Below are 23,360 nucleotides of genomic sequence, written 5' to 3' on the forward strand. Positions count from 1 at the left end.
ACTAGAACATCATTATCATACATCCATGGTCGACCAAACAGAACATCAGTAAGATGCATAAGGAATACATCACACCATACCTCTTCCTCATATCGAATGAGCTTCAGTGGTACGGAAAACCGTTGATTTACCTCCAGAGTATTCCCATTCAGCAAGGATACCCGATATGGTTGAGGGTATGATTTATGGGTATGAGGTGAAATCCTGGATTTCACCCCTTACTGTCGCTACACATTTGAACCATGACTCCATAAATGTTTTTTCAGAATGAATCTACAGATCTCTTTCCAAATATCTAAGCTAACCAAACAGTTAATTTTATGAACCATGACTCCATAAATTTGAAATCTCTAGATTCTTGAAATCTCCAGACTCAAGTAACCAAACAGGCCCTAAGAGAATTACCTGATATCTCCCTATTTTGACCCTGTATCTTGAAATTCCTTGAAACCTGACCTAACCTATTTGAAGCCGAACGTAACCATCCCATATGCGATCACTATTCCATTATATATTTAGCTTATCCATCTTAGCAGTAAAATAATGCAATCATAGCCCCAACCCTCAAGACCATACCCATAAGGCCATAACCAAACCTACCTAGGTCTCACCTATTTTGCCCCATAAGTTGGTTCTAATCAAGATCTTGGAAGAACTAGCTCCTAGTTGATCATCAACTAAGCTATGTCAAAGAATTTATAACATATAGTTTTAGCATCTACAATCTATGTCAGAAGTCAAACTCGTACAAGGACTTAGTTTTTACAAAATGTGATTGTTCCATTGTCTTTCACAGGCCTAAAAAAGGCAAATACCATGTTTTAGACCCAAACTGGGTAAAAAACCAACAAAGATGTCCAAACAAGTTCCCAGAAAAAATTACCGCAGCAAAGTGTTTTTTTCTTTTGCACCACTGAGTCAGCTTTCAAGACTGCATTCGTCAACCATATTGTGTACCACATTTGCAGTTATTATTGTATGCTGTTCAGTTGTGTGAATGTGAATGATATTCTTCCTAATCTCTATCTGGTGTGACGTCCATCCCCCTTTCACTTTGGAGTTTGGTGCTGATTTAAAACTTGATCACAAGTCTAAAATCTAAATACTCAAGCTCACACGGGACAGTAAAAGAATGTACTGACCTATCATGTGTCTCCCCAAGTTTCCATAAATCCTAGAACAAATTTTCTGCAGATGATATATATGATTTTCTACGAGTATGTGTAGTGAGTTTTGTGTTTGTAGACCTTCCAAACCCAAATTCATTAAATCCTCGAAATTGATTAGATCCCCCAAACTTGTTCTCCACCAAAATGTTATTTCATCTATAGTGAAACCATTAAGCAATACATAAGTAACTACCATTTACAGAAAATGAATATACTATTGGAATTCCCAGCATATGTATTTTATTTCTGAAAAGCCTTCATGCAAAATCAATTATTCAAGAAGGCCAGCAGTCATTTCCATTATTTTAATACAACTAAGCAAAGCCATTAATTACAAGCTACCTTTGGAAAATGAAGGAAATATCAAGTAACAAAGGTGATGACAGACCAGGTGATGTATTGGAACAGCTGTCAAAGTGCCAAATCTGCCATTAATGCGCCCAACAATTTCATGGACCTGGCTTGTGAGCTTTTGATCTGTTAAACAAGAAAAACAGAAAATCAAATAATAAAAAAAAAACTGATACCAGATCAGTTACCCTGATGATTGAGAAAAATCTGAGACTGTCTATCATAGTTGCCACAGCATCAAGAGCACCCAGGGCCTTGAAGCTGGCTAGGCAACCAAATTGCCTGCCTAGGTGACCAACACAACAATGTCAAGATGCTTGGATGCCAAGGAAGTCACCAAGGCAACATCTTAACAACTAAGTTGTCTAGACTCAATACAGGAGCACCATTGCTGAATTAAAGAAGCTTATGATCATTTTCACCTACGAATAAACACAAATACCTAGCAAAAAGAACTAAAGAGTAGATATTAATCCGCATATAATGGAAAAATTGTAGCTAAAAATACGCTAGACGTCTAAAACTACATAGATGCCACCACAATTTTTTTCGTTTCTTTTTAAGATCAAACGAAGAGAAAATGAAAGATAGAGAGATGTGACTTTGGCAAAGGACCAAATTTCATGATCAAACCCGCATGTCATGTTCTCTTTAAATCATAAAACTTTTTCCAGCCCACACTGGCAGGAGGTATATTTTAAGTTCTCTTTTGAGGTGCCTACAAAAATGGCTAAGGTCTTAATATTCAAGTTAGTCAATTTGTAGCATTTCAACCAACAGAAGTTTCTAGTACCAACACAAAGTCACTATTGTCTAACCCTACATTGTCTCTTCCTCCTCTTCTCTACTCCACCCACATATTTTTCTTCTCAACCTCTTAAATACAACTGAAATAACTACACAAAATGTCAAGCAGTGTCAACAGGAATGACACTATGCATCAGGTATAGATAGCCATAAATTGACGCTAGTCATGTTCCTGATTCACAGGAAAGTATCAATCCTGCCAGCTAAACTTATATCTTGTACCCATTCAGAGCTCTAAAACAATTTATCAGCACCCACACCAAAGACCAAAGAGAAAACCCATACCATTTAGCCTCCCTAGTATAAAAAATAATAAGCTACATATAACTTCGATGAGAAATGAACTCTCTATGAGTGTGGCCTATGCCAGCACTAACATTACTATATCTGTCTCCTCCCTATGTAAAAGGCATCCCTTGGAAAGGGAGAGAGACAAATGCATAGGCCACACTCCCAGACAGAAAACTAATTCCCATCTTTTATACGGCATGGGTATCCTACAGGACCTACACGTTAACCAACTTCGTGGAACATGACATACCATATTATTCTCCAAAAACCAAGTACAAAAAATTTTTGTGCACTCAAACTGCATTACTCGTTGGCTATTCAATAACTAAATATGAAAAAAGAGCTCAGGCCAACACTTCACAATCAAGAGTCATGAATTTAACTCTCCTTGGGGACCCTACTAGGACTGAATAAGTGGTGATGAAAGCATATTAAAAGTGCATACACTCTGGAACATCTGTCCTTGTAGGCACAGCTATTTGAAGTAAAACTACTTTGTCACGCCAATGTGCATTTTCTTCAAGGAACTTTTCAAATGCCAATATCTTTTGTGGAATTCCTTTGATCATATCAAGACGATCAACACCTAACATAACCTGTGCATAATGCAAAAAACAAGAATAAGAAGATAGACTATGAAAAGAGAACGAAATAATTTGTTCCCATTAAGTAACTGACAGAATTTAATGATCTAAGTTACATCACACAAAAAGGGCTGCATTAATTTAATGTAGACATACAAGTGCAAATAATAACATAAAGGAAAAAGGAGTGAAGGTGAACAAAATTTTGATTAAAGTACAAACGCCAATCGCATCATACTTCTCAAGCTGTGATTTGTTGCATCAATTTGACATCTGCTGACCTAGTACTAGGATGATCCTTGAAGCATCACAATCTAATGGTATGTTAAAAATGCATTTGGCCACTTGATTCAAGGATGTCATTTGAGGTTTTGAAAACAAAATATCATGAAATGAATCTAGCCTAATAACGACAATTAGCAGATAGAACAAAACCTCAATCAGTTTTGCAGGCAACACAACTTTGAGATATTTTAAGATAAATAGCATTTTGGAATAGAAGTGTTTTCATGGCTAACTGTCAATTCTGTTGGGACACCTCTTTGATACCAAGTGGAATAATTTTGATGTGCAGACAAGGAATCAAGACCCTAGTGTCTGCGAATTTTCCACACAAAACAATCATATAAATGTCGCATCATGTATACTTCACAAAGTCTAACACTAAAGCTTCCATCTGAATAGATAGTTCACGTGATACATGATTTAAGTCTACCCAACATTCTTTTGATGAAATACCAAGAGAGTCAAGTAGCTATAACTTTCCATGTTTAGAAGAGGTTGAGCATTCAATATAGATGTTGATTAAGAATTAGGTTTGTCCTAATTAATCAACAAAAAGAACAACGATGATAACAACAACAATAATATAGGTCACTCTATTTTAGAAGATAAACAGACAAAGTGTAAAATAATAAAGGCAGCCTTAACAACAATTGTCCAATCAAAAAAATAAGTGCATACTCTTTTTTTCTTCTCGTAAGTAATAAATAAGAAAATATCACCACAAAATATTAGAAAGGGAAATCTTTTTAATAAATGAGTACACCTTTCGGCCAGCAAATCTTTCTTTTAATTCTCTTATGTGTTCCTGGACTTTTGGAAGTTCAAGAGCTCGAGTAAATCTTTCAGCATCTATCCCAATAGGAAACTGAATTCAAACATATAAAATAAATTAGACAAGGAAAACACAGTCAGATAGCTCATATTGAACATCATGAAACCCTGAATACAATAAGGAACAATTAAAAACAAAACATCTCATTCTTTCATACATTCTGTAAATACAGGAAACAAAGTGATCAATCAACCACACCACTAATACGTACAGCAGCCACCCGTGTCAGCCTCCCTTGATCCTCTACTCCTTCAGGTGTACCCTCAAGCCCAAGAATGCGAGTACAAGCACTGACAAAGTGCCTAGCATAATCATATGTATGGAACCTGGAAAGTAGAGCATGCAGTTGTTAAAATCCTGAGACCTTTACAACAACCACAAATAAATTCTTATCCCAATTTAATAGGGTTAGGCTGCAACTGTCCAAACAAAACAAACAGAACAGGTAATGTTCCCTGAGGTCTTAACTTATAAAATTGATATAAACCAGATTATCGGCCAAAATAGAGCCAGCAGGGGTATTTTGATAATTTTGCATTATTTGTTTAGTCTAAATTAGGGTTTAGCTGGGTCCATTATGCTTGTCGGACCTTAGATCTACTTTTGGTTTTGAATTTGAGTTCCTATTTGTCAAGTTAATAAAGAGTTCTGATTGAGGTAGGCTTCCTAAGTTGTGAACGAGTCCTCTAGAGTTGTCCTACTTCTTACAAAGATTCCATATCTACTCTTAGACTTCAAATTGGGTTCCTCAAAGTGTGAGATATGAAGGTTCCTTGTGTGAATTAAAGTCTTAGTCAAGTACGAGTTTTAGTTTGAGTTGTCTTGCAAGTTGGAGTCCAAGTTTGACTTTCATCAATAGGCTACAAATAAGCCTCCTAGCATTGAAATCAAGTTGAATTGATTAGTAGAATATGATTGAGAGTTGAAGGCATCCAGAGAAGTCATGGGTTCCCTAGTGATGTGAACACAAGGACCCCACCGGCCGAAACCTCAAGTGCAGCCCCCACAATGGCTCCAAGAAACCACCATGACCAAGCCAAACCCCTAGTTAGGGGGTATTTTGGGCATTTTGCCTCTTTTTAAATTCTTGAATTATTTCCAAAATCCAAAATATTTCAGAAGTTTAGTTGAGTTCAAATTAGTAAGCCGAGTTGAGTTTGGCTTGGTTTTGAGTCTTATTTTGATTCAAAGTTGTTTTGGATGAGTCCTAAGTTAAAGCATGTTTTTTTAAGTTAACTTAAAGTTTAATTAGCATGCGTCTAATAGTAGATTAAAAATTTAGGATTGAGGTCTTTAAGTAATCAAATTCCAATTTAAGTGTTTTGGTCAAGAGGTGGGATCCTTATCCATTAGGGAATCCCAACCCAAGTTAGAGTCATTTTTTAAGGCTATAAATAGCCTATTAAGTTCTTTGTAATTCTAAGATTTGATTGAATAAAGAATTGAGTGTTCATTGCCAAGAGGTGGCAGGGTTCCTTTGAGGAGGACCCTGTAGTTGTTTATTGAGCATTCTAGTCTTCAAGCATTCAAGCATTCCAGCGATCTAATCACCAGCCCCCACGTAAGTACAGCCCCTCCCCCCACCCCTTATCCTCTCCAGGCACAACCCTAGAAACCCCTCCCTCCCTCCGCCACAGCCTTTCCCTGCCTCTCCCCTCTTGCCTAGACCTAGAAACCCCCCTCTCATTCCCATCTCAATTACTCCCTCCCCCTACCCTTCAATTTCAGCAGGCCCTACCCCTTCATGTAGCAACCCTAGACCCTCCCCTTCCCCCTTTTTCCCTGCGATAGCAGCAACCCCCACCCACTGTTAAAACCTTAATTCCCCTCCCCTTTAGCCTCCTTTCCCCTTCCCTTAGGTCACACCATCCCTGTGATAAGAAACCTGCAGCTATTCTTAAGTAAGGTAGTGTTTTCTCAATTTCTAAAACTCTGCACTTCATCTTCTTCCTTGGAAGAATTCTGCAGAAATCTAAAATGTCAGAAACCCTTAGATAAATCAGACCTCCTTAAACCTTCTGAATCCCTGAAACCCAGTTCTGTGACTGAAGAACCAGCAAAGATAAGCCCTTGTTCCCCCCAGCCGAAGCCTTTAAAAACCCTAAAATCTGATTTCTGCAAACATCCAGATCTCTGTCCACACTGTAACTAAGTTTGTTTGTGAAAATACCCTCTGAAACCCTAGAATTCTCACTCTTCTTTGCTGGAATTTCCTAGGAAACCATGAATCTAGGGAAATTACAGCATTATCCTTTGCCAGATCCCGGTTTACATCACCTAGAGGGGGCCTGTGGTAGCTTTAAGAAGACTAAATTGGGCAGAAAATTCTGATGTCCAGCATTCATATTCAATCCTCAAGTAAGTACAAACCCAAACCCAAACCCAATCCAAGCCCCATTGCCTCTTCTCCTCTCTCATCCCCAGCCTTCCCCATCCCTTTCCAACCTCATTCTACAACTCTAGCCTACCCCATCCCATCGCAGGTCATCCCCAACCCTTCCAAAACCATGCAGTAGCTATATGAACCCTACGCCATCTCTAAAACCTAAACCCTAACCTCCGCTTACTCTAGATTACGATCCTGTCCAACCCTTCCGCATCCCTTAGCTTGCGGCAACCCCTCCCATCCGCAAACCCTAACTCTACCAATCCCAATCCCTTTGGCTGCGTTTGTTTGCAAGGGTGGGGTGGGGAAAAAAATATGGGCCCCATGTGTAATGGGGTGAGGGAGAAGGAAAGGAAAAGAAGGAATTTTGTAAAAAAGTGTTAAATGTGGGTCCCACTTTTTGGTTTTCCACACTTTCCCACCCCCATCAACCAAACAAACAACACTTTTGAGATTTAATGGAAAAGTTTGTTTTTTCAAATTTGTTCCCACCCCACCTTTATTCCAGCAAACAAACGCAGCCTTTTGAAACTTCTTTCCCCTCCCGTCCCCTAGCTTCTGATCCTAACCATAGTCCTACCCACCCCCACTAACCCTAGGGAGACTGAATCCCCTCTTCTTCCTCTAAACCCGAAGCCCCATATCATTGTTCTATTTCTAGAATTTCTCTGGAATTTTCAGACTTCTTCTAAGAACTAAAATTCAAGGTTAGATCTACGTCAATCTAGCCATTAGATCTATTCTAAACTTTAGGAACATCATTCCCCTAACCCTTTTGATTTCAGCTCAATTGAATCAACCCAAACCCTAGTCTAACCCTAATCTCTTTGCTACCCTAGATTTCAAAAATCCTAGAAGCCATAGCCTTCCTTTTCACTTAGATCTTTCAAATCCTTCCGCCAAAACCTATTTCCTTTTAGAACCACCATCCCCTACCCTTCCTTTACCTTCAACCTTAACCCTACACTGGCCACCCCCTAGAACACTAATTTCTATCAAAACCCTAACCTCCCTAAACCCTAGACTTAAAGATTCAATTCTGAAATTAAAATTACAGCAAGGTTTAGGATTGAATCTCAATAAGCCCCAAGTCCTAGCCCTACCTGAACCCTGGCCAACCCATTCTAAAATCCTCGAACGTTCAACCACAAGGTATTACAAACCCTACCTAGAATACTGCTGACTCACTTGAAAGGTTCCCAATGGTAGACATGGACCTAGGGCTTGCATCAATCAATTAAACCCTAAATCCTAGTTCACATCAAAGATCCAATTCAAAAGAAACGAAAACCAGACCAAGATCATGGTATTCTCTATAATATTACTCCTACAATGAATCAATTCATGATGACTTAAGAGATCCATGTCCACTTTCTAGTGATTTTCTTTTCACCTGTGTCAAAGCAAGATAAAATATCAAGATTTAAGTATATCATTGAAAATTTCAAACTATGGCTTGAACCAATGCACAAATTTAAACCGAGATTACCGAAATCTCGGTCGAAATCTCAATTTTTTTCCAAAATCAAGACGAACTTATATGAAGGGGAAAAAAGTACCAATTTTTTACTCATCTCGGTCGAAATACTTGGTTTCGACCCAAACCAGCCCATTCTAGGAATAAAAGTACAAAGTACCATATCTCGCTTGAGTTCTGCAAAATCAAAACTTGAGCAGTACAGCCGCCAGAATTACGACCCCCTCACCCCCATTTTTTTCTGATTTTTGTTGCTTTCAAGACCTTTCTCACCCAATTTCAGCCACTAATTTGTCTCCCATCACACCCAGTTATGCCAGTTCAACCATAATCATTGGGTTATAATTCATAGCTTGACAACACATTCCCAAGGCTAGGGTATCCACTTTATGTGTTGATGAGGCCACCTACAAAAGGGCAAGGACAGACTACATGGACAAGTTTAGGCATACCATGACATGGCTTGCTTTTGTCTAGTATTCAACCTTCAAAGTACTACATGTCTCAAGGGATTGATCCACCCAAGGACTCAACTTGGAACTAAAGCTTGGGAGTTTCTTTTTGGTTATTATATATATATATATATATATATATATATATATATATATATATATATATTATATATTTTATTTGTATATGTAATCTTGAATCAAACATTTAATATATGCATAGTTAAAAATTCAACTGAAATGGGCGAAATTTTGGTGTTTTTGAAGAAACCGAAACGAAATGCAGAGAGATCGATATTGATCGAAAATGGTTGAAACCCAAATTCCAACCAAAAAAAATCAAAACTTGGGTGAACCAATTCGAAATGGTTGAAATTAGGTCAAAATGATCGAAATTTCATCGAAATTGGGGACTACATGCAAATTCCGATAGCAAGTTCAAGAAGATTTTGGAGTGGGACTCTGCATATAAGCTAAGAATTTAGAAATTATAAGAAAAACTAAACTGGACTCTGGAATTAAAACTCCAGAAATACACCAGAAAACATGATAAGATACAATTAAGACTTGATAATTTAGAAATTCGTAACCTTCTTAACTTAATTTGCATGCTAGTTGCAACAAAGTTGGGAAGTACAAATTAAAATTTTGGTTCCCAAAGGAGTGGCCATTGATAATACTGCCTGCATCAACATTATTTATAAAGAAATTTCTAACAAGACTGGGATATTTTCAGACCAGATCATTTGTTACCCAATATGGTTATAAAGCCAAATATTGCATCATAATGAACATCAGAAAAGTCCTATGGACGTTCTATTTTCAGCTTAGTAATGCATCTTCAAATATTTAGCTGTTAAAAAATGCAGTGTTTATAAATGGACCTCCCTAGTGGCTAAAAACATTCAGCCACAAAATGCCCTCACATGATTTTATTTTCAGCAGACATCTGAATCAAGAGTGGTGGGTAGCAGATGGGCTTCCAAATATTAAGAAAATATAATAAAACTTACCCAACTAAATCTGCTGCAAGAACAGATTTTAGCAACTCTGATCGAGATGGCAGTGTCCTATGGATCTCTGATGAAGGGAAGGGTGTGTGGAGAAACCAGCCAACTTTCATGTTGATGTTATATTTCTTTAGACATTCAGGAAGAAACATCAGATGATAATCATGGCACCAAACAACATCACCGTCTTCATAATGCTTATTTACCACGTCAGCAAACATTTGATTGGCCCTCTTATATGCGTCAAACTGAGACTGGAAACTACGAGTGGTCGCCAAGCGATCTTCTTGTGGAAGTCCAAGGTAATGGAAAAGAGGCCACAAGATATTGTTGCAGTAGCCATTATAATATTGATGAACTATCTCTTCATCAAGGAAAACAGGAATGCACCTCTACATTCAACCAAGCAGACTTCAGCAGTTGGATCAACTGTAGTTCTATGTCAACAAAAAACCACAAAGTTTACTCATGCTAGTCCAACTGTAGAAATTACAGCTAAACCCCTTCTTTTTTCTTGGGTGGGAGGTGGGGAAGCAGGGGTGGGGAACACGCATAGTTCAGAAACTCAGCAAGGCCTCAGAGAACTCAAGTATCTCAACCATTCTAGAGAAGATGACAAACAAAACATACAGAATGTTCAATTTCAAATAAACCAAACAAATTTTGGATATTTCAAGAATCTCGACCTCCTTTGTGGCTATCAACATGCAATGTTGGACTCCAAATTTGACACCAAAGACCAGGGTAACAAGGAGTATAAGACTTGTGTGTTATTCACCGTACTGACTATAATATGCATTGCGAAAACTTCACTATATCTTGTGAAGTTTGTTATTACTACAGACCAAGGATGCAAAACCAAAATGTTAAAAATTTGGTGCCCTTTTTACAATTTGAATATTAAAATGAATTCATTAACCCTAAGTCTAAAAACAAGCTTCTGTAAAAGTTTTGGAGCCAACTATTATCATTCACCAACCAAAATGTCATTCTAAAATGAGCAAACAGGAAAAAGGGAAAACAAAAAGAACTAGCTGGGATCTCAAGAAACTTGACTTGGTTGAGACTGCTGTTTGAGACAAGTTTATGTACCTTGGATATTAGTAAGTTATTATAGGTCACATATTTAAATGTTATAATCATGGATGAGTTGAAATACGAAACCAGGAGTACCTTCTCAGCCAGTGCTTTAGTAAGTGCCCCCTGCCCAACCTCATCTGGTACATTTACACCAGCCCATCCAATCCATTTGGCCTCAAAATCTTTCACACCTGCAAGAAAATTACCTAAGGCACCTTAATTTTACTTCTTAGCTATTTCTAGCAGAGAAAGCTTCATGTACACAGGAAAAAGATAAATATCTACCAAAAGAACAGGATACTGCTACGGTTGGTAAAAGAAAGTATTGCAACAATGTGTGTTAAGTAAAAATTGTCATCACAGCCTTGGAAATGGAAGGGGTTCAAATGACGACCAGACAAAAATAAAAATCATATAAACAACATTTCTCAGTAATAATGCATTGGACAAATGTTAGAGAACACTTACCCAGAAGGGCACTGACTAGACCACCTGCACTTATCTCCAGCAACCATGAGTCCTCACCCTTCCTAACTGCAGATACTGGCAATCTGTTAGCCACTACCAAAAGTCGTTGTTTCGGAGACCGGCTCCCCTGCCTTTCGTATCTCCCACAGCTTGCTTTTTCTGCTGCACTTATATCTAGGAACTCATCGTCATTGTTAATTCCCCAGTTATTGCCATCCTTGAGACTCAATTCATTCTCAGGATGCTCACACTCCCTGCTAAAATCACCTGATTCCTCATTCGGTCGATTCTTATTTTTCCTTAGTTGTCGTTGTCTCAAGAGTCTTTCCACTCTAGTCGTCGGAATGGCAGAATTACGATTGCACTTGTTCCCAGGCATACGCTCAACCTGTGGTCCACCCCCAACACCAACTTCAAAGGCTATATTTAATTCCTAGTCAAGAGTGATCACTTTGCCTGCATTTATCAGGACCAGAACAACGTCAGCACCATGCCACATGAACCTTAAGAAGGTATAGCAATATTAACAAAGTCCCATCTGAAGCTTTCTAATATTCCACTTGGATTCAGAGAGGTATTATGCTATTCCACCTCTATCAGTTACTGATTAGTAAATACCTTTATACTGCAATCATAAGAACCCCCCCCCCCCCCCCAAAAAAAAAAAAAAAGAGAGCGAACACACAGAAACACAAAAAATGTGGTTCAACTGAAGGTCGCAAAGTACAATCGAGATCAAATTCTCAGTATAAGCTTAAATACCTGGCTTTCTACTGTTCAAGTTTAAAAAGGACTATACGCAATTGACGGTAAAAGAAGAGAATAAAAAGAAATATGGAGAGGGAGAGAATAGTATCAGGAACAGCCAAAGAACTGAAGAAGTTAATGATGAGAAATCCGAGGAAGATTTCGTAAATCTGGATCTCCTGTCAACTATCAAAAGTTAGAAAAAGAAACTGATTTTACAGCAAAAACAACACCTACGGGCAAACAACATGAAACAGCATGACTGTTAAACACAATGGAAATAAGTAAACAACATGGAAGAACAAAAAGCATTGCCAACCAGCCTGGGCTCCTCACCTAATTTTGATCGCTTTTGGTGATTTAACCTGTCCACTCACTGAATTATAACTCTTACCATCTCCGATGAGGAAATGTTCCAAAACCGTCAATGCTCTGTTCACGGGGAAATAGCAAATTGGCAAAATCGGAAGAAGCTCTGGGTTTTGTCCAAATGAGTGACTATCTTTCCATTACCAAAGCTAGAACCGTTTTGTATATAAAGTGAGAGAAGAAGATCAAGAGACCACAAGGCACACAAAGACTCTGAGCCATGCAGACTACCGATGGCCCACCTAAAATCTAACTGCGAAACCAATTATATTGAATTTAAGTTTATATATGGTACAGATTCTTTGTTCACTTATATTTATTATCCATCAATACCAATTTGAAGGTATAATAATAGCTACTAAATAACTGTGAAAACATCACAAAATTCGAGCTCTGTTCATACATCATACACGAAGAAAGGGAGCGGAGATTCCCCAGCTTTGCACTCTCATGGACACTTCGCTCTGGACAATATGGCGGGTCGTGTCCCTTTTCCAGTCGAGAAGATGGAAGGAGCAGCAGTGGAAATGGAAGCCATTCCGCCCGTATCGTTGGACTGACAACTTCCATTTCTGGGTTTGGGAATTGGGATGGTAAAGAAAGAAGAATATCCCGATAGATCAGCCAAAACACAGCCTTTCGTTTTCCATCCGCGCATAAACAGAGAAACCCAAAAACAAAAATTGTGTAATACCTAAACAAATAGCAGAGATGCCAATCCAACGTCCCAAAGATTACCTATTAGAAAGCTAAAACGGTAGCTGCAGGAAAAACAAGAATTTTTTTTTTTTTCCCCTTTTCTGTTCAACCTGTTTCTAATTCGTCCAAACACGAGCACTAAGCCATGGAAAAAAAATGAATAAATAAATAAAGGTATGTATGCCTTAGGCTACACTGGATCTCCAACTTAGCAACCTCAGTGCGCATCCTTTGGCACGTTGGCATACTCAACCTCCACCGGAAATAATAATAAAAATCAAAAAGTGCACGATAGGAATACATGCATGATATGCCCATGGGGCTGATTTGCTGGAAAGTATATAAAGAATCAAATCAATTGCTTAACAAATTCATTAAAACAAAGAGAAGGAAAAAAGAATAAAACAAACTGGATCAGTTGGTCACTGCAATGATTAGTTCATTCATACAAGAAAAAAGGGCAATCGAAAATGACTGGATCGCCAACCACCAAGACAAAATTCCAATCTATAAGTACCTCAGCAGTATCACATTTTAAGTGTTTTTCTTTTTTTTTTTTTGGTAGAACATTCTAAGTGTATGAAGTTCCTATGAAATAACAAACCATGAATCAAAACAATGGCTATAAAGAATCATACTGTTTGAGATATATCTCACGAAATACCTGCAGTGAGTGTAGCCCTTCTTCGTACCAAAAAAAAAAAAAAAAAAAAAGAGTGTAGCCCTTCTTAACCAAAAAACATAAAGTGTAGCCCTTCAATACCACTCCTATGAAGAAAACATCTAAAACGTAATGATTAGAAAATTTTATTTGTGGGCAAATTTCTGATGATGAAACTAACAATTTTAGCAGTTTATCACAGTAAAGGAAGCACGAGTTTTTCGATTCGAAAAAATCTTTTCAATGTTATAACTTTCTTGTAAAGATTTAATGCTATAAATTGAATTATTAAAACTATATGCCTCAATAGAACTACACGCTCTATTGTCAAATCCTAACTTGAAAGAGATAATGCACATGAATCTAAACAATCTCGCATTTACCGTCAAAAACGCATTTTACACTTTCAAGGATGAGAATGAGAACCCATATTAAACACAAACTAAAAGTCAACATATATTAGTCATTTAATTTTCTATCTTAAACATTTACCTTTTCATAAAAGAATTTTTTTTTTTTTTTTGTAGACATAGAAAAATACTAAAATCATCACACAACCTCATACAATTTATTTTAAATATATTAAATTAAGAGAGAAAATGTTTGAAAAAATATCAGTTCAATTAGCGAAGACCAATGCGTCTTCTTAATATAAGATCAAAAATTCTAACTTAATTGGAGTCAAGTGCAAAGCCCTCACATATAGAATAGTTATACTCCCGTCCATCTAATAAAAATCTATCAGCTTCATAAAATTCAGGTAGTTATAGCACCATCCTCGTACAATATCTAATAACATCTATTTCTATTGATAGGTGCTCAAAGGCATGTACATATAAAAAATCTACAGTGTCTGAATAGCTAATTAGAAGAAAACCAAAACAAAATTACTTTTCTACTTAAGAAAACAAAAATAACCATTTAGTAACCACGGGATGTGGTCCCAAGTTAACAAATAAACATTCACAACAAATTCTATCCCCACTACTGCAATGCACACTCCCCAAACCAATATAATATTCCAAAGCCCATAGAGAATGATTTCTAGTACACACTTCACTCCCAAAACAAAGTGTTGACAACAAATGCATGTCAACACACGTGGTATTATCAACTTCAAGTCTTACTCTTCCTTCTGTTGAGCCAAAAAAAAAAAAGTTTCAAATCTTACTCATAATTTTTCTCTTTTTGAATAAATCTTAATCCTAATATGTTTTTTTGTAGAAATATATCTCCTAATATTAATGCTTTAGTAATAAGTAATTAACTACAAATGCATATTAGATTGGCTACGAATGATTACCTTTGGTCGTAAAAGATTAATCTCATTTAACTAGTTTTCTACTAGATTCTTTTCAATCAAAAACTCCAAAACCCTAAGACACTTCTAAGGTTTATGTTATTAGTTTTAGTTTTGAGGTTCCATCTAATTCCATCTCCCCGCTACCTCATTTTAACTACCAAATGTTTAAAACTTGTTGGTGCTCCCTTTTCTCTCGAATCACTAACACCTTCAAATATTTACGCCTCAAAAGATATTTTTTATAAATATTGGAGTAACTTTGGGTTTTTCTCAAACCCTATTCAAATCTATAGAGTGACGGAGCTTTCTTCAATATTCTTGTATTTCCTACTGTACATATTCCTTGTGAAGAGAGAAGAGAACAAAAAACTAAAGTAATTGAATGGGCCATCGTAACTATTTATAATAGCAATTTCAAACCTTAGTCCACTTACACAATAGACCAATTTGGCCCGTCTCAAACCTAATGACAGTGCATTAACCCGATGTATTAACCCCATGAATTATTATAATAATTAATCTAATCTCACATATTATATTAGAATAACCCTAACAGTAAAATGGCATTTTATGACAAAGTAAGAACATGCAACAATGATAAACGTGATAACTCGAACTAGTCAGTATATGCCAACCATGGACCAATAGACCACAAGTTAGAAACACATTGCTACTATCCAAATCCACCAAATCCATCATTTTCTTCCCAACATAATATGCGCACACAAACAAAAAACAAAAAAAAAAATAAAAAATAACAAATTAATAACATAACAAATAACAAATAGAGATCAATAATCCAAAGCCATAAATATATAATTCTATAGTAGCTAGGGATCCAATCACCAAAAAATTTTTTTTTTTTTTTAAACTAATGTTTTATGGAATAACAAGAATAATAAAATGATCTTTCAAAATTTTAATATTCAACTAGGCCCCAAAATTCCTCTAATGGATATTTCAAATAACATCCCTCCAAACATGGTTCAAAAGATAATCAATCAAGCACATGATGGAATAATAGCTAATGAGTCAATTAGTATCTTTATTTTTTATTTTTTTGATAATGAATGAGTCAATCTTAGGACACAACCAAAATAGTGGAAGTTTTAACCACTATGTAGTTCCTCATTGAAGTTGCATTCATTAACTCTAAAAGAATATCATTAACTTAGAATTTATAGCTAATTTTACAATCTTCTACTATTCCATTGGAGATAAAATTACATTAAGAATTTAGAGCATTGTATTTTTCATTAAAAATTAAAAGCTAATGTTTATGGAAACAAAACCAACTAAACTTATGGTGCAAGCATACGAACCCACTAATTTCATTTAATCCCTTGACAATTTTAAAGATCATCAAGTAAATCATGAATGTACTGAACACACTAAATATTGAAAAAAGCATTTGTTGGGAAATGTCATGTTAGGCATTTGTCACATCAGTCTCCATCAATTTTGATGATGACAAAGACAATTTACTAATGTTTTCATTAAGATGTGTTTTATCCAGCTCATCACTAAAGTGGATCTCGATGCAATTTGATTAAACCAAAAACTTACCGGATACTCAAGTTCAAATCAAGTCAAGCAATCTTGGACAAAGAACCAAAGCCAAAATGAGTATCAAGTCCAATGCACAAGAAGAGGCGAATATCAAGTCAAAGATCAAGACTTAGTTGAATTTAGGACTTAGGACACTCTCGCATATGTAACTACATTGATAATATGTAATTCAGGTCACAAGACTGACCTAGGACACATTAGGAAGGTGTATGTAGCTTAGGTTTGACCAAAAAGACAAAAAACCCAAGCCAAGTCCAAGTCCCAAACTAAGTCAGCAGTCTGTGCACTAGACGGTTAGTTGCTGACAGACTTGTTTTGCTCACAAAATGCCAGACGGATTGTTTGTCTGGCAGACAAAATTCTGTCTGATCCTGACTTAAGCCCAACGGATATTTTACTAAAATTTTATATCCGTTGGGAGGTTGGGAGGTTGGGCCAAGCATTTGGAGGACTTCTTTATAAGCTCAACCACCCCCATTTGAGAGGTTTAATCTTATCAACTGAGCTATTACTCACACACAAGTCAAAAAGCAATTACTTGAGTGATGTAGCATTGTTTACTAGTCTTCCAACTCCACCCAACTTTGAAGAACATTCCAAAGTTATTAAGCAAGCTCATTGGAGTCAAGTTTGGAGTTATTGAAGGTCATTGAGACGTATTGTTGGTGCATTGCATTCCTTGAAGCATTCATATCATTGCATCACATTCATACAACGGGTAAAGTATCACTCCCCTTGTTAGGTAATATTCATTACTTCTTATACTTGTATTGATTGTTTCAATTCTAGTCTAGGTTGATTAGAATTGGTAGAGGGTAGAGGATGCTCTTGCCCTATGTAGAACAAAGATTGTATAAGGGTGTTCTTGCCCTACTTAGTGAACAAAGATTGTAAAGGGTAATCTTGCCCCGTAACAAAGATTGTAATGGTTTGATTATCTACCCACCATATTGAAAGGGAATCAATAGTGGAATACTCTCTTGAGGCCAAGAGAGAAGTGGACGTAGACTTGTAAAGTCGAACCACTATAAACTCTTGTGTTGTGATTGCTTGTTATTAACTAATTTTATTTAAATCTTCAATTTATATTGAAATTGCAATTAAACCGAGAATTTGGGACAATCCACTAGATACAACCTAATCACCCCCTCTAGGTTGTAATAATAGCATTCAAAACCACATGAATCAATATAAGATAAACATAATTTGGCTTTTATGTCCACGATCATGTGATTCACTAGTCACCACAGAATTTATAGACATTGTTGGGAAATGCCATGTTAGCATTGCCACATCAGCCTCCATTAATTTTGATGATAACAAACACAATTTACTAATGTCTACATTAAGCTATATTTGTCCAGCTCAATACTAAAGTGGATTGATTCCATCTCATTGGATCAAATTCATTGGATGCTCAAGCCCAAACCAAGACAAGCAATCTTGGACAAAGAACCAAAGTCAAGATGAGTATCAAGTTCAATGCACAAGAAGATGCGAAGATCAAGTCAAGAATTAAGACTTAGATGAATTTAGGACTTAGGACACTCTCACATATGTAACCACATTAATTATATGCATATCATGTCACTAGACTAACCTAGGACATAGTAGGGAGGTGTATGAGGCTTAGGTTTGACCAAAAAGACCAAAAACCCAAGCCAAGTCCAAGTCTCAAAGTAGATGAGCTATTGTGCAACGGACGGTTGTCCGTCTGGTCACAGTAGGCCAGACAGACGACCGTCTGGTCCTGACTCAAGTCCAACAGCTATATTTTAACAGTTATTTCTTGAGACGGAGCTCCATCTGGTCAGACGGACGTCTGTGGAGTAAAATTTCACTGAAATCTTATATCCGTTGGGAGGTTGGGCCAAACAATTGAATGACTTCTTTATAAGCCCAACCACCCCCATTTGAGGGGTTCTACCTTGCCTACTGAGCTATTACTCCCTCACAAGTCTTAAAGCCATTACTTGAGTGATTTAACATTGATCAATAGCCTTCCAACTCCATCCAACTTTGAAAAACATTCCAAAGTTGTTAAGCAAGCTCATTAGAGTCAAGCTTAGAATCGTTGAAGGCCATTGAAACTTCTTGGTGGTGCATTTCATATCTTGAGCATACATTTATCATTACATCACATTCACACAAGGGATAAAATGTCACTCCCTTTGTTAAGTAATATATTTCACTTCTTCAACTTGTATTGATTGTTCAATTCTAGTCTAGGTTGATTATAATTGGTAGAGGGTGCTCTTACCCTATTTAGAACAAAGATTGTAAAGGGTTCTCTTGCCCTACTTAGTAAACAAATATTATAAAGAGTACTCTTGCCCCCGTAATAAAGATTGTAAGTGTTTGATTCTCTATTGTTGCGTCTAGAACTTCTTCGAGAGCCGGATATTGAGATGACCACCTTAAGAGCTCTCCAACCAAGTTGAAATAACTGGGATGCCTGCACACACAAAGAAAGCAAGAACGGTCCGGCCTAATTTTGGCCGGGGAACCGCCTCCGACGCTCAAGTCAGCCTAGGCAACAATAATGGTTCTTGAGAGAGTTCTCAAGAACGTAATGAGTAAGTACTCAGATGAAAGTTCTCGTACCTTTCTCCATGTAGGAGGTGGGTTTATATAGAGGTTACCTGAAGGCGGCGATTCCTTAAGTTTCGGATCCATAGTTGAGGAGTGAGTGGAGTCTCTTTGGAATAACGGCTCCTTCTTTGTCGGACCAGATAGAGCCGTAATCTGATGACTCATCTCCCCAATTCTCGGAACGGCTCTTACTGAGTAGTTATCTATAACTAACTCTCTTGACCTGGCCGTCTTCTTCAATGTCTCTCTTGGACTTAGTCCAAATGGGCTTCTTGAGCTTATTTCGTGCATGTTCCCTGAAGGGGTGAATATGCTTCCTCCCGAGGGGGTTTTCTGTGCTTCTCAAGGGAGAACACTATTCCTCCCGAGTCTTCAGAATAATCATGGCCCGAGGGGGTTTTCTGTGCCTCTCAAGGGAGAACACTATTCCTCCCGAGTCTTCAGAATAATCATGGCCCGAGGGGGTTTTCTGTGCCTCTCAAGGGAGAACACGATTCCTCCCGAGTCTTCAGAATAATCAAGTCCCGAGTGGGTATGCGTTTTCTCCATAAGGGATTCTCAGAATCCTCCTAAGAGGACTTCCCTTAAGAAGACTTCTCTATCCCGAGTGGGGGTGTACGTTCGTCCCGAGGGGGGGTCCTCGGGATATATGTTCTCCACAACATCTACCAACCGTATTGAAAGAAAATCACTAGTGGAATACTCTCTTAAGAACAAGAGAGGAGTGAACGTAAACTTATAAAATCGAACCATTATAAATTCTTGTGTTGTGATTATTTGTTATTGTCTAATTTCATTTAACCTTCAATTTATCTTGACATTGCAATTAAACCGAGAAATTGGGACAATCTACTAGTTACAACCTAATCAGCCCCCCCCCCTCTAGGTTGTATTAACAGACACCCATATCATTACTCACGTATTTATAATAAGAATAATAACCCAATAAAAGATATTTTAAAATATAACTTCGCATGAGTTCAACCTGGAAGGATTCTATCATAAATTGAGAATAAATCCTCCATTATCATTACATAAATTAGAATTTTTACATCAAATCAAGCATGTCCTCTAAATTAAAAAAATTTATGCCATCAGAATATTCAAATAAGACTAAAAAAAAGGAAAAAATTCCTTGTCAAAATCGAAAACTGTCACCATAATGGGTGTTTAATTTCGTTAAAAAAGTATGAATTTAATTGCTTTTATTTTAACCTCATGTTCTTTTGCCTCTCTTTAATAGTTAATTTAAAAAAATTACCAATATTTTTTGCATATTTTCAATATTAAGAATCACTTATTGTAATATAAGTATATCTATACATATATTGCATTTTAGGTAGTTTATTATTAGTTATATTTTATTATAATCTTTTATTTTAGGTGGATTTCATACTTCTTGTAATCTTTTTTATGTAAACTGAGAGCTTGTATAATATTAATAGAATAAAAAATACAGAGAAGTATAGAGGTTACATTGTATTAGGGGTGTCAACGGTGCGGTAAGGGGCGGTTTCGGGCTAGGCCTAACTGTTTCGGGCTGAAAAACACCTAGCCCAAACACGGCCCATTAGCAAAATAACGATTTCGAGCCGGCTTCGGTTTGGTGCGGTTTGGGTTCGGGCTCGCTAACGGTTTATGGTGTGCAAGAAATAATTGAGCATCCTACAACAAAAATCAATATTCTATGGAAAGCAAAGTTGCTATTGGTCAATTTCCATTAAAAAAAATTCACAAATTCTATAGAAATCAAGAATTTAGATATTAAGTAGTAGAATGACTATTTGATTTTTGAATTCATGCTTAATTCTTTAGTTGTTTATACCAACTACCTAGTGATAATATATTGATTCAAATACTATTTAATGTAAAATTACAAAACGGGTTGTAAAACGGGCTATAATGGGTTGTGGTTCGGTTTCGGGTTGGTGCGGGCTCCGCCACCCTCAACCCAAACACAGCCGATTAAGGTTCGGTTCGGGCCGGTGCGGTTCGGTTTTAATGGTTCGAACTACAAATTGACACCCCTACATTGTATAATAGCATTTACCAGCTGCATCATAAGGTTGAGAAGCAACAAGAAGGTCATCATATTGAAGTTCTATCTCACAATAGTAACCATGAGGCTAGCAAAGAAGTCCGCACAAGCATTAAGCTCTCACACCCTATGAACAAAGGTGTATCCCTGAAATCTATGGATAGTTCTTTAAATCTCGCCAACAAGGTCTGCAACGTACCAAGGGATTCGAAAAGTACCTGCCACCATGGAAATCACTGCCAAAGAGTTGGAAGCCATCTAAACCCACTATACTACCTTATGCAATGCATAAGATAAACCCATATTTATTGCTCGAAGCTCCATAGAGAGAATGTTATTATCAACCATTCTTCCAGCAAGAGCAAAAGTAGAGTGTCTATTTGCATTCTGCCCAATCACCATAACCACCGTGGTTCATCACCCCCAACCCATCCCAATAATCTTCTATTCTAGATATATCTTTTACTGTAATTTTCAATCCAAATAAATTATTTTTCTTATAGAGAAAGTCATGTATTCATGTGTATCAGTTTACCATTATTCAATCAAATCTAAACATTTATTCCAACAATAATCACCAACAAGATAAATCACAGTGATGTACGAATTCCATTTATACCAGCTTCATCTGTTAAAGGAAAAAAAAAAAAAAGGGGGCTAATTTATAGAGAAAATTACTTTTACTTGTATTTGGAGTGTATGGTAGGATTTAACGCCCAAAAGAGTCTCTGAAAAGAGTAGCCAACAAACAACATCCACTTCAGGAGACTTATTTCATTCTCCTTATTCTCCTTATTCCCTAACACCCAATAAGACAATTAAAATCATGCATTTTCTCACACTTTTAAAATATCTTATTGATTGAGAAAGCAAGTTCCAACCAATCTAAATGGTCCTAAGGAAAAAAAAGTAAGCCAAAAGTTGACAGAAGTAGACTTGCATGGAGTCTTGTTGTTTTCCTCGTTACAGTAAGCAAGTGGACTCTTGGATTATATTACGAATTCGCTATTGGATATAGGAAATGCCAAAGCCCGTGAAGCTCTGCAAGCTTTTAGCCATTTAAACAAGCACATTTTGCTTCAACTACCATTGGTTGACATGCAAAGAAGAGTCACCAAGTGAGGGGTCCCATCAGAGAGCTATATGTGTTGTCATGTTGATAACTAAGATACAGTGTACTAGAGTGTGGTTTGTATTGAAATGAAGGATTCATAGAAGATTTTAGGTGTTCACTATGTTTTAGACAGTGATTAGCACTACTATAATGGTTTGAGATTACGAGAAGATCTGAGAGTTTTAGGTGAAACCAATGTTCCTTAGTATGGCGGATTTCAAAGGTCACTGTCCAAGGGTCATCTTGAATGAGTTTTTGGATGGTCATGTAGTTGTTTTTGGGTTCAATTTCAATCGGAAAGATGTATTTCATGAAGTCTTCTTTCAAGTGCACTTTTTGAATTGTGATTCTAACATCAAATGGAGTAATGGTATTTATTGTAAGGGTGAGCAATATGGAAGCAAATCTAGACAGTTTGAGGATTCAAGAGAAATTGCTCTCTAAGTCTTTTTGACGCTGTTTTGGAACAGGGGCTAAAGTATAATTTTGTAAAGTTTTGGGAATCTTTTTTTAAAAAGAATCAAATCTTAGGGAGGAATACATAATTATAAAAGTTTGAATAATGCAAATCAAACAGCTATCAAAAGGCTAAGTAGAAAGATTTGTTTTTAATGGCTAAGATTGATGCGCTTGGAATTTAAGTACTCAAGGAAGAAAAGATTCCATCGTGTGGCTTATGGTTGGTCAAAAGGATGTAAAGTATAGTGCACTGCAAAGAGCATTATGATTAAAATGATCCATAGTATCGCAGATTTAAGATACAATCAGATCATATTCCACTTGAAATAATCTTGTGTAGTGCACTCCAATCTTATATGACTTAAAATATCCAACAACCTAGATTTGACCTGCAACGTTAAGGAGATAATCCAACAGTTTACAGAATTAGATTTCATTTAGAATATATCCAGAAGATATAATCAGATGGTTTAGTACATTCACGTTCTTTTTGTTGTAACACTCTATTTTGGGCGAAACAAAATAGAATTGTTTATGATCTTAGCATGTGTAGACAAGAAAAGACAAGAGAATAAGCCTAAAAGCAAGATTTGTGTGGACAAGAAGCCCGGACATATTCT

The 23,360-nt window shown here is 36.8% G+C and overlaps 1 protein-coding gene across 4 annotated transcripts in view; it reads right to left on the minus strand.

Moving 5' to 3' along the window:
* LOC149011293 (alpha,alpha-trehalose-phosphate synthase [UDP-forming] 1-like) overlaps positions 1-23,360 on the minus strand; it is a gene marked incomplete at its 3' end in the record, with an annotated part of 97,013 nt that overhangs the window by 64,549 nt on the left and 9,104 nt on the right. Inside the window, 8 exon segments of one of the 4 annotated variants that reach the window (XM_089160628.1) lie at positions 1,558-1,646; positions 3,064-3,214; positions 4,251-4,352; positions 4,531-4,645; positions 9,645-10,033; positions 10,815-10,912; positions 11,190-11,645; positions 12,716-12,939. In XM_089160628.1, the coding sequence (XP_089016754.1) occupies positions 1,558-1,646; positions 3,064-3,214; positions 4,251-4,352; positions 4,531-4,645; positions 9,645-10,033; positions 10,815-10,912; positions 11,190-11,568 (1,323 nt within the window). 4 annotated transcript variants of the gene reach the window in all.

The sequence above is a fragment of the Hakea prostrata genome, chromosome 7, assembly GCF_041222555.1.
Source record: "Hakea prostrata isolate BN-2017 chromosome 7, UWA_Hpros_2, whole genome shotgun sequence".
Taxonomy (NCBI): domain Eukaryota; kingdom Viridiplantae; phylum Streptophyta; class Magnoliopsida; order Proteales; family Proteaceae; genus Hakea; species Hakea prostrata.